The 11,985-nt window shown below is 39.2% G+C and overlaps 2 protein-coding genes across 2 annotated transcripts; both read right to left on the bottom strand.

The window, feature by feature from the left end:
- Positions 1-973: 973 nt before the first annotated feature.
- adprm (ADP-ribose/CDP-alcohol diphosphatase, manganese-dependent) lies at positions 974-6,136 on the bottom strand. The gene is made up of 3 exons (XM_031753332.2): positions 5,167-6,136; positions 4,624-4,746; positions 974-1,871 (listed from the first exon to the last, which is right to left on the bottom strand). The coding sequence occupies exons 1-3, from the start codon at positions 5,738-5,740 to the stop codon at positions 1,552-1,554; spliced, it is 1,017 nt and encodes a 338-aa protein (XP_031609192.1). The 5' UTR covers positions 5,741-6,136; the 3' UTR covers positions 974-1,551.
- Positions 6,137-6,611: 475 nt separating this feature from the next.
- On the bottom strand, positions 6,612-11,857 carry rsph1 (radial spoke head component 1). The gene is made up of 7 exons (XM_031753369.2): positions 11,685-11,857; positions 11,479-11,592; positions 11,074-11,179; positions 10,830-10,920; positions 10,372-10,507; positions 9,284-9,355; positions 6,612-7,882 (listed from the first exon to the last, which is right to left on the bottom strand). Exons 1-7 carry the CDS (start codon positions 11,733-11,735, stop codon positions 7,748-7,750), a joined length of 705 nt encoding a protein of 234 aa, XP_031609229.1. The 5' UTR covers positions 11,736-11,857; the 3' UTR covers positions 6,612-7,747.
- Between the last annotated feature and the right edge of the window lie 128 nt (positions 11,858-11,985).

The following is an 11,985-nucleotide window of genomic DNA, read 5'->3' as shown; positions in this document are numbered from 1 at the left end:
GCACTCCAACCTCACCTGTAACTTAAAAAAAAAGTCTGCCAGTCTCTTATTACAGTCTAAGCTAAAAATGCTAGACTTTTAATGTTCAAATCCATAACTACATTTATACCAAAACAACAGAGACAATGGTTACGCCAAATTGAGTATTTTTTATATATACTCTCGAAACAAGGCAAGGGATCAAGCTTTTTTCCTTCATCCCTTTTTTGTAAAACAAATGCACCACTACTTTTTCTGTTTCTGGACGGCTGCTACATTGTAACCACAAATCAATCATTAATCGGTGATCAGTATGGGAAACTGGCTCCTTCATTGTGATTGCATGTGTTACTTTCTCCTTTGGGGAGAGCTTATAACAAATACAGAACTTGTAAAACGTGTTAACATCGATTTTCTTATTAAACAAACTAATTTATTAATAGTTTAGACACTCTGCATGACGGAAATTTATAAAACGTGAAATAATAATCCTTGTGTAGCCCCCGCAGTCCTCCAAAGTATCCCATTTTAAGAAATACTGCTCTAATGAAGAAACATAAGTATTAGTACGTATCTGTACATGGTAAAATTTCAGGATAAATATGAGGGCCAAAATGTAGCTACATAACATGTCGGGTAGATTTAGCCTTTTACATCTGAGGGGTAAAAAAACTGCATATGTAGAACCAGCAGTCAAGTCAAAAAACAAATTAAAACTTTGCTTTGCAATAAAAGTGTCGGAGGTTTTTTCCCCTAGGTGGCACTCTTGTTCCACAATGGAACTGGTTCTACCATCGGGCTCTTCAGGCTTTCAGTGTGCAGGAAGAGATGATTAAATAATATAGGTAATCGACAACGTATATGGAAATACCATACACTGCAACCTGCTATCACATCATTATATTTATATAACTCCACCCCATGATGAATACCTTATGTCTCAATTTTTTTAATTTACCACTAACTCGAACACATCACACAATGCAAGAAACAGTAGCATTGAATGTATCCACTGAGCATAGATACATTTTTATTTTCACTTTATTTCGTACAGCTTTAATCAAACACTTTCAATCAAGTGTTGTCACCAATTTGGTGTGTTATCATTCACACGCTGTCATAAATTAAAAGACAACATAAATGTCAATAGAATATCTGAGCTACTGTATTTGTAAAGTATGCTGCTGTTTTCATAACATCATATTACAATCCCTTAAATAGTTCCTAATTTGTTTTTCCATTTGAAAATAACTTAAAAAGCTCAGTGCTGTAAAGTGGAAAGCAGCGAGAACACTATCTTCGTGTAAGTTGTACTCATAATATTCCCACTTATTCAGAGAAACATCCTTCAAGTTCCCAGTCTGAAGAACATTTATCAAAATCCAAACAGTTCCATCACAGGTCCGGGTGTGATTAAACACAAAAGGACACTTTCAAAAATCTACGTGATGAATGTTATTGGTTCCAATTAGTTCCTACGTGTATCACTAACTAACTTGTGGACTGAACTCACAGAAAAAATAATTCTTCAATAATTCTTTTTCAAGACAGAAGTGATAAAGTTGTGATTCTTTAATTACCATATGTGTCATTTTGTCTGGATGGAAACAGAAACACTCGATCTGTGATACTCCCGTATCCTTTCAGCTCCATCCTGTCTCTGTATACAGAGACTGTGGCGAATGCATTGCTGTCAGGTGGTGTCTCAATCACCCCATCAACTGTCAGGTGGTGCACTCCTGTATCTTCGTCTTGGCAGTATCCACCGTCGTGGGCGTGTCCCGCCATGTAACACACCACACTGGTGTGAGAGCGTATGACGGCCAGGAGCTCTTCAAAGTTCCATGCGAGGCAAATGTTATCTGTGCACTCTGGGTGGATGGGGAGGTGACCTGGATAAAGGGGGAAAAATAAAAACACGAGTTCTTTTAAATTGTACTAGAAGCATTGAAATGTTGAAGATCAGGCTCTGATCAGGCTGAGCTGGGATCAGCATACATTCACTTTGGGTTCTTGGCTACCTTTGTGTTAGCATGCTGTTTGTCCAGATGCTTGCAAAGGGTTGGTGTTTTGTTAGCAGTATAATGCTCTTGGTTCTGTGCTGGATGCAGTTTGCAAACCTAGAACCAGGGAAATTGACTGCAGCAGCAGAAGACCACACCAGGAACCACTCCTGCTAAGAGCAGGAAACTAGGGCTCCAGTTTGCATGAGCTCATTAAAACTGGACAGTAAAAGATAATGCAAGATAATGCACCATGTCACAAAGCTCAAATCATCTCAAACTACTTTGTGGAGCACGCCACTCAGATATAGCTCTTTCGGGATGTGGTGGAACAGGAGAGTCCCATCACAGACATTTTGCTATTTTGCTGACAAAGCTGCAGCAACTGCATGAGGCTCTTATCTTGATATGGACTGAAATCTCGTGGGAAGGTTTCCAACACCTAGGGCTGCTCAATTAATCGAATTTTAATCTCGATTACGATCTGGGTTTTCAACGATCATTAAAAATGACTGAGCCGATTATTAGCACCTCCCTCGCGCTGCTCCGTGTGGCAAATCGAGCGCAACTCTCTGCGTTTCGAACACGCGTCACAACAATTAAGAGGACCCGAGGGAAGCTCGGAAAGCTCGGAAAGCTAAGCAGAAGTTATTTGGAGAGGAGAGGATAATGGCTGCTGAAGAAAGAATGCCGTTGGTTGAAAAGAGAGGTAAAACGACTTCAGTGGTGTGGAAACCAATGTTCCCTCTAAGCTGCGCACGTGCGCAATTGCGCACTGCTGGCACGGTCTCTGCGCACAGAAAATCTGCGTTGCGCACAAAAAAAATCTAACCTGAATTGAAATTAAAATTAAAACTTTAACAATTCTGTTTTGCAGTGTTAGTCAGTAAGTGACTGGCTGCTCCTGTATGGGATTAGAACGATGCCACCTTATCCTATAGTCCAGCCAATAATGCGATTCACATTCGTATATACGCAGCCAATCAACATCGTTGACAGGCTATGACAGCGTCCTTATGTGCCGACACCGGTGTTTTAGCGAGCAAAGCGGCGTGGCTGATGTGCAGTGAAGCCACGTTAATGACAACGTCGACAACCATTGGAGATGTGAGCAGGACAGACGGAACAATTGACGGAAAAAGTGTGGACTTTATACCAGTTTTTTAATTGTGTTGATAGGCCACGTAAAACCAGAGTTGTGATAAAAAAAAAAATATGCAATGTTTGGTTTTCTTCCTGAATACTATCGTTGTTTATATTTACTACGGGAAGAAACGGTAAAAACGGCGTTTTATAAGGAAAACGCTCGAAAGCACTCTCCGCCTGTGAGCAAAAACAACACCAAAAAAACCCCCACCCTTTCCTATTGGTCGAAAAAAGTACCGTGTCGACCAATCAAAAAATGATATGGCAACGTGGCATCTAGTTGTTAAGAAACGGGGGGAAGTTTTAGGAGCGACGGCGGTGTTCTGAGATGTGAGAGATTTGAGACGTTTAGCGCAAATCTTGTGTAGTTAGTGTGTAGTTAGTGTGTAGTTAGTGTGTAGTGTAGTCAATAGTTTTGTAGTGCGTGTCAGAACAATGAGGCGGCTGCTGAATGTTACAGGTGTTACAGCAGTGATACATCTCCTGTTGTCAGGCCTGCAGGTATCAGGCTGTTGTTCTCCTTTATCTCATAGTGGACAGAAATTATTTTTGGAGTGGCACAAATAATTTGTGTGGCATCAGATTTGATGCAGAACAGCTGATTGTTCTGTAAATAGTTTGAAATGTTTATTTAAAAACGCCTTGGCTGCATTAAAAAAAAAATAGCTGCAAAAACTTTGTTGTTTGCCAAACTGAGTTACTTTTTTGAAGTAGTAACTATATAATTAATTGCCCAACATTGGTCATTATATACTGTATTTGGCAGACAGAGAGTTACAGGACTCTCCCAGACCACAGACTCATCCCCTCATAATACAAGTCAGAGCTTTATGAAAAAAAAAAAAGAAAGTTGTGTTTTCAAAATTGGAGTTCAAGTTATTTTACTTCCAATAGTGTTAACATACTACACAGGTCATGAACAGGATTTTTAAATTTTCATTGTAAGTGGGCTAAAGCAGTTAATTAAAAGTAGTCTAACATAAATGTAAATGCTGTAATTTGATTATTTTAATAAACCATGTAACTTGGATGGATTAGATGCTGGCGTGACCACAGTGCACACGTCTGATGTCGCTCACAGTGGTCCAAGGGACGCTCAGGGAGTTTGTGTGTTCGCTCAGACACATGAAAAATTAGAGGAACATTGGTGGAAACATTATGGGTTCATGAGTCAGACGTGGATCAAATATTGTGCAGTATTTTGAAGTTCACTAAACATAGATGTTTACATTTTCATTTATTTTTATATTGCAAACATTTGCACTGTAATCAGTATTTGCACACTATTTTATATTATTTTTTGACAATCTTTAAAGCCATTATTCAATACATTGTTATTGTTAAATAAATATCGTCAAATAATCGAGATCTCAATTTCAGTGAAAATAATCATGATTATCATTTTTGCCATAATCGAGCAGCCCTACCAACACCTATGCCGTGAGAAATTAAGGCAAATCTTGGTCCAGTGAACGTATTTAAAAGTTTTACTTACTGACAATTGTGACTTTTTCTTGTTTCTCATCAGCTGATGATAGAAGAGAGTCTAACCAGTCCAGCTGGTCCTTACTGAACCCACCATTGAACATTGTGAATCTCTGCATGAGATTGTTGAATGCTGAAACAAAAACACAAACCATAGTCAACTCAGTTGGTGGGTCGCAAGCTAGTTTAGTCAGTAACAAGTGTAAATCCGTAAAACCTGTTTTCTGTCGTTTGACCCTCATTTACAAATTATGCTACTAAAACACATAACCGTCATACTGTCCTACTGATACCTTCACTGGTATAAATTACATTTTCATTTGAGAAATGTCAGTTGTTTAAGTAAGGCGATAAATAGACTAAATACATATTACTGCATTTTATACTACATGCATATTCCTATTACTTAGGAATATCTATCCATTTATATCTTCTTTCGAATCTTAAATATGATTTTCTTGTTTTAACAAGAAAATAATAACTATTGTGTTGATATCTGGGCTAATGTAATTACTTTTGTATTATTAATATTGTAATTATCAGTAAAGCATACCTGGAGGGCAGTTGAGGTCTTCATTTTTGTTATACTGCTTTATTAAATTCATAGCATCGACATATTGTTCACTGTCCTTCTCTCTGCCCAGCAGGCTCACATCATAGGCATCCAGGACAACAAATGTAAACCCGGGGAAAGGGCTGAAACTGTAAGCATATATGCCCGAGCCGGCCGGGGCAGTGCTCATGCTCCTGTCAGTGTGGAGCGTGCTGTTGAGCTTTGAACGCAGCAGCGCGCTCCTGCTGAAGTTATAAAACTCGTGGTTTCCCCATACGTGATACACCTCCGCGGGGCAGGAGCTCAGCTCTCTCAGCACGGTGTTCAGCGCGCTCTCTGAGGCGGCCTTGGGCTTGTTAAAGCCGTCGATAATATCTCCCAGCTGGAGAATAAATGCTGGCTTGACACGTGATTCCGACCAACTTTTCCGAGCATTTCTCAAGAGCTGGAGACCGCTTCGGTAGTATCGCCTACGAGTCCGAGTGTAATTGAAGCCGTCGTCGATGTCTGCGTACTGAATGTCAGCTATCACGCCGAACGTAAACAGCAGCGTTTGCTGGCGACAGTCGTCCATTCTTGGTGTTATCTTCAGATTAGCTTGAGTGCGCCCCTTATATCTAACGAGGAAGATGAAAATACCGACTTCACGCAGGTATCCTCTCCACCCCCTCACATGCTGACTGCCTGCCAGAATTTCCTCTGTTGTCTAGAATGACAGCGCAGCAGCCAGCACGTAACCGAAACTGACGGCAACAAAACAACTTCCGGCATCCTTCGAAATAATGCTGCAAGCGAAACTGACTCATCGCAGCACACATGAAGTGAAAATGTGGAAACTGGCTTTATAGACTAGTCATAAATTGTATATTTTATTACATAGGTGAGAATACTTTAACATTTTCCTTTTTTTTTCTATATTTGTAGAGAAATTTAAAGACAAATGTATTAATTTTGTGGAGAATATAAATAAACATTCATTTACCTATGCTACCCCTGCAACAAAGGTCTCTATTAATGTATTAAAAAATATTGTGTTTGAGTTCACAGCATGTTTAAAAATCTGCTCTAACTTTCATTTATCATTTTGCTAAAATTGACAGTCATAAATGACATTCATGAATCGAAAACATCTTTTCCATCTTACCTCCACTCAGGTATTTATTCTAACAGGCTATACAGTAGTTTTTTGTTTTGTTTTTTCAACAAATTCCACATAGCTATGAGACTATAATGAAGGAGAAAGTTTTATCTAAAATTGTATAAAGCAAAGACAACAGACAAAAACTTTTATTCTTTTTTTTTTTTTAAATGTTAGACAGAACAGTTCTGTCTTTCAGCAGAACTGCAAGTATACTCAAAAGATTAATAAAAAAATGAAATAATCTTCTGAAAACTATATAGATGAGGAAGTCCTTAGTAAATATTACCTCAGATGAACAACAACATATGATATATTACACAGTGTAAATGTTTATTAAACAAATGTACGCCAAAATACAGAAGCAGTGTGAAAAATTAAATACATCCCATGATTCAGCAGCTTGTAAAACCACCTTTTAGCAGCAATAACTGGAAGTGATTTCTGTATAACTTAATTAGTCTCTTGCATCTTTGTGAAATACTTCTAGAGCACTCTTCTTTACGGCATTGTTTCAGTTCATTGAGGTTTATGGCCAAACCTTCGTGTCAGTTTAAATCAAGCTAAAACAATCTCAATTTGAGGACTTTTACAAACAGTGAGGTATTTTCAGTGAGGTATTAGTACTTTTTACTAAACAGCATAACGGATCAATACACCTTCCCCCACCGCTGCCCCCTTAGTTTAGTTTTGATCTGCTTATCACAACAGAAATGTCACAAACATGAAATTACCCCCTCCAATTCTAAGGTCCTATGTTCTTGATGCTTTATGATGTCACCCTTTGGTTTGTTAAGCCATCTTCATTTTTATTGGTCCCAATTATTCATTTAATTTTATAGCACTGCTTTCACATGCTCACATCTGTATCTGCATCAAAATAAAACTTGTCTTCCTTATTTGCATCAAGAAAAAAATATATACCGAAACTTAATGCAAAATTAAAATCAACGAGGCTGTTCCAGGTGATCCTCCTGGAGGCACAGGCTCATAATGTGCTCATAATTTTGGTGATTTTTAAATTCTTTAACATACCGGTAATGTTAGTCGTCTACATTAGTCCAGGAAATTTAAAGCTGCAGGGAAAAACTATGATTTGCACAAGCGGGTGGTCCGGCACTGATTTAGGAAGCAACTGATTTGCTTTTGCTTTGCATTTTAACTGGTGAAGCATACATTTAAATATCAATCAATCATGCTTGCCCATGCAAAAATCATTATCGAAATTAAAATTTGATTAATTGTGCAACCCTAAAACAAATATACAAACAATTACTTATTAAATGTTATCCTTTTACTGAACATTTTTTAAAGTTTTTAATGAACATTTTCAGTGTTTTCAAATTCAAAATCTCTATGGTTGCTAGAAGATCGTTCTGTACGGGGTTCTGCTATCAGACAGTAGTTTTACAACTTTGTAGTTGTACAATCACGGCTTGCACATCACTGTTGAATTTCACCTGAAGTCTCTTTCCCAGGAATTCCTGTTGTTAGGCCTGTGACACATTTGGGAATCCACTTGAGAACAGTGGCAGAGGCCAACCCATCCCACTCACCCTCAGCTCTGTCCTGGAAAGACTGGAGAGAGGACAAGATGAATCCTACAGATAGAAAATGCTCTAAGACAGAGGTTCCCAAAGTGTGGGGCCCGCCCCCTAGGGGGGCGCAGAGCCATTGCAGGGGGGGCGCGGTATGAAAAGAAAAAAAAAAAAGAGCGCTTGGACACTGTGGACAGGTTTTTGACGGGGCTCCCACACAAACGCAAAGCAGGAGATGAAGCATCGCCAAATATGTTTCCAAACCAACTTTCTTCCAAGCCAAAGACAGGAAAATATGGTGAAGCATATCTTCCCTTTGGCTTCACCTGCACAAGTGCCAAGGTAGGTCTCCCCTATATCCCTGCGTCGGGAGCACGCGCTGTGCTCTTCAAATCACGGACAAACAGTATCCCACATTCTTGATTTTTAGTTCACAAACACTTCTTGTAATAACTAACTACTCCTGACATTTTGGACATGTTACTAACATGTCCAAAGCACGCGCTGTGCTCTCCAAATCACAAATCTGACATTTAATGTCAGGAGTAGTTAGTTATTACAAGAAGTGTTTGTGAACTAAAAATCAAGAATGTGGGATACTGTTTGTCCATGATTTGAAGAGCACAGCGCGTGCTCCCGACGCAGGGAAACTAATTTTGCAGGGGAGACCTACCTTGGCACGCTGTGCAGGTGAAGCCAAAGGAAGATATCTTCACCATATTTTCTAGTCTTTGGCTTGAAGGAAGTTGGTTTGAAACATATTTGGCGATGCGATTCATCTCCTGCTTTGCGTTTGTGTGGGAGCCCCGTCAAAATCTGTCCATTATGCTAGCAGTGTCCAAGCTTTCTTTTTTTTTTTTTTTCATCATCCGCCCCCCTGCAATGGCTCTGCGCCCCCCCTAGGGGGCAGGCCCCACACTTTGGGAACCACTGGATTATAAGCAGATTTAAAAACAATAAGGGCTGACCAAATTTCTGTATCACTAAAAATAATAACTCAGAGCAAGACAAACAAAAGACAAAGTGAAAGTAAAGTATCAAAAACTAAGTCACATTTAAATGCAAGCACGTAAATATGTGTCTTCAAGCAGGTTTTAAAGACAATTTAAAGAAGTGTTGGTGAGGTCTTGATTTGAAGAGGCAGACTGTTCAAAAGTGTACGTGCAACTACAGCAACGGCCTGGTCTCCTCTGTGCTTTAGTCTGCGTCTCAGAACAACCAGTAGCTGTGATTAGCTGACCTTAATGATCTATCCCATGACTTTTTTCCCCTTAATAAATGAAATCATTAAAAAAAATGCATTTTGTTAGTACATGGGCTAGCTTTGTCTGATACTGGTTCGATGATCTGAAAGTGTGAAAAAAATACTAGCTCAGGAAGGGGGTAAATATTTAACATCACTGTGTTTCTGTTCAAGTGAATTGTGTGGATGTGGAATTACCTGCTCTGCTTTCTGGTATTCTCCATGCAGCTCACAGCCGATGTCAAACACGTACTTCCCCGGGCCAAGCGGCTACAAAATTAAAACCGAAGATAATAAGGGAGAGAGGTACAGTCTTCCTCATTTACAATGACACAGATCCCAATGATATAAGAACTGATTGTTGTTTTTGTTGATTGACACTGAACACACCGATCTATGTCATTTTGGAACAGTGAGGCACAAAACAAAACACGGTGTACATAAGGCAAGAATGGAGCCAAGTAATGTAACTGTCTTTGTGGTTAAAAACAGAAAAATGAGTTGTTTTAAAATGGAAATCTGTCTAGTAAGGCTAGTAAATGGGCTTATCCACACCATTTGTTCTTCCTTAAAAAGTCCTTCTTATGACCCTTTGACCTTTTGATTACGTGATGAATGGCATGATCTTGATGGCTCTATGGAAGATGCACCTATCCTAAAGCCTCTACTTATATCAAAGTAGTAATGCTACAGTATACATACTTCCTGTAAAATTAGACTTTCACTGAAGTAAAAGTACAAATGTTCTGCATTAAAACATACTTCAAACTCTATAGAACTGTTAAATCATGCAGATAGCTGGAGATAATTCACTGTAGCTACAGCACCATTATGTAGTAGTTTATGTTTTATATTAATCCAATTCTGCTAAATAGGAGTACAATAAAAAAGGAAAGTCCATTAAAGTGTTCCAGCTTGGAAAAGACTCACTGAAATCCCCACTAAGCACGGTGACTAATGAAGCCTCCAGGAAAATGGTTAACTTACTGCACAAATGATGTTGTCCCCTCACATAAATATACACACAGGTGCAATAAATAGAATGAATGATGCACTGAATTTAGGGGAATAAGGAGGGCGGTGTCATAAAAGAAATTTCTGTCACCAAAATCAATGAATAGTGATGACAAATAACACACACATAACTTAACAGTGTTCACAGTAATCATGATAATCATCTTGGCCATTGCCACTTTTCACACCATGCACAGGCTACATTAAAACATATTCAGTATTTTGATTGATCATTGACCAATTTATGAAAATGTTATAAAAATAAAACTTACATAGTTGTTGATAAAGTTGCCCATGAATCTGTGGTTAGTATGGAGGTACTCTCCAGCTGACTCCATCTTGCCGTTCACCCAAGTGCCCTTGAACTTAGAGCCGGTTTCGTGGTAGTGATAAATGCCCTGTCCGTGCCTGGAAATCACACAACAGCAAAGATTCAAGTAGCTTTTAACATATCTAGTTACAACTAACTTCAAAGTAAAAGCATGTCGGTGCTGGTTCAAAAAAGTTCAAACATCTGAGAAGTTAAAGACGTGGCATGCTTACAGCATTTCTGGGACTGCATTTCAACATGAAAAAAAGTCCTGCTCTCTAGAGTATTAATACTGTTGAATCAAAGTAAATTATTTAAACATAAAAAGCTGTAATATAAAGCCAGCCTTAATATAAACCCTGACTCCTTCTGCCATTACAAGTTGTTATAGCAATTGAGATTGCAGTTCTTGTGACATACCTCAAATTTTGCAGCCACTCTCCATCATAGGTGTCTTTGTTGGGGTAGGTGTAAACACCATGACCTTGTCTCATATCCTCAACCCACGACCCTGGCAGTCAGAAGAGGCAGTGGTAAGAGTTTAGCTTACTGAAACCAACATCAGAGCTTCAGCTGGCTTTAAAAACTATCTCAGGACTGCATAAAAAATAATTTTGACTGGTAGAAGTACACAGGACACTCATGTAAAGCAGATTTGCTATACCTTCATATTTGGACCCATCGGGATAGTAGAAGGTTCCCTGTCCATGTTTCATGTTCTGCTGGTAGTTCCCTACATATCTCGCCCCATTCTTGAAGCGATATGTCCCCTTATGGAGAAAGCGGTTATATATAAATATATATTAGTCCTTACCCGGGTAGCATCAGCGAAAAGCCTTAAATATTAAGAAGAATATGCTTTGGGACTAAATATTTAAATAAAATTGTAATTAGCAGTAAGAGAAAACTGCTTGAAACTGCTCGGCGTGTTCTCACGCACTGTCCACACTGTTATCTAATTTAGCAGCTTTTTCTATATCTAAAAGATAATGTCTTTATGCACTGATATACACATACATGCAGAATGTTCTTAGCTTTGGACTGCAGGGTTCCAGCTCAAACGTCCTACCTGTCCGTGTCTTCTCCCGTTCTGATAGTCTCCCTGATAAATGTCTCCGTTGGGCAGAATAGCTTTCCCGAATCCGTGCCTTTCTCCAGCTTCGTTTCTGCCTCCTTCATACTCCTGCTCGGGTAAAAACAAAAGAGGTTTTTACAAAGAGCTTTAGTTCAACGTCGGCAGCAAACACACTTAACACGATAATTATATTCTCTCACCCCGAGTTTATTTTGTTCATCCTCGAACTCATCAGATCCTACGTCAGACATGTTTCTGTTAGTTTCTGATCAACTTTGTTGTAGTTTTAGTTTAAACAGGAGCGCCCAAAACTGGGAAAATCCTGCACCTCTTTTAGCCTACTAGTTTATAGTTGCTATGACAACCGTCGGTCACGCGAGCTAAAGACCCAGACGCGCTCTTGCCTGAGAAGACTCTTGCGCAGTGTTGATGTTTATGTGTGTACTGGACGGCCGCAGCCACAAGAGGGCGCCCGGCTTTTTTCCAAGCTGAAAAAAAAAA

The sequence above is a fragment of the Oreochromis aureus genome, linkage group 8 (assembly GCF_013358895.1).
Source record: "Oreochromis aureus strain Israel breed Guangdong linkage group 8, ZZ_aureus, whole genome shotgun sequence".
In the NCBI taxonomy this organism is placed as follows: Eukaryota; Metazoa; Chordata; class Actinopteri; order Cichliformes; family Cichlidae; genus Oreochromis; species Oreochromis aureus.
Note: the sequence above shows the minus strand (reverse complement) of the source record. Positions and strands in the feature narration are given on the sequence as shown.

Excerpts from the sequence above, each read along its gene's own strand:
- adprm (XM_031753332.2), bottom strand. The coding sequence starts at position 5,740 with ATGGACGACTGTCGCCAGCAAACGCTGCTGTTTACGTTCGGCGTGATA. Across the intron at positions 4,747-5,166 it reads AGACCTCAACTGCCCTCCAG|CATTCAACAATCTCATGCAG; the intron begins GTATGCTTTACT and ends TTTTTGTTTCAG. Across the intron at positions 1,872-4,623 it reads AGAAAAAGTCACAATTGTCA|GTCACCTCCCCATCCACCCA; the intron begins GTAAGTAAAACT and ends CCCTTTATCCAG.
- rsph1 (XM_031753369.2), bottom strand. The coding sequence starts at position 11,735 with ATGTCTGACGTAGGATCTGATGAGTTCGAGGATGAACAAAATAAACTC. Across the intron at positions 10,921-11,073 it reads CGATGGGTCCAAATATGAAG|GGTCGTGGGTTGAGGATATG; the intron begins GTATAGCAAATC and ends TCTGACTGCCAG. Across the intron at positions 9,356-10,371 it reads GCAACTTTATCAACAACTAT|CCGCTTGGCCCGGGGAAGTA; the intron begins GTAAGTTTTATT and ends TTAATTTTGTAG.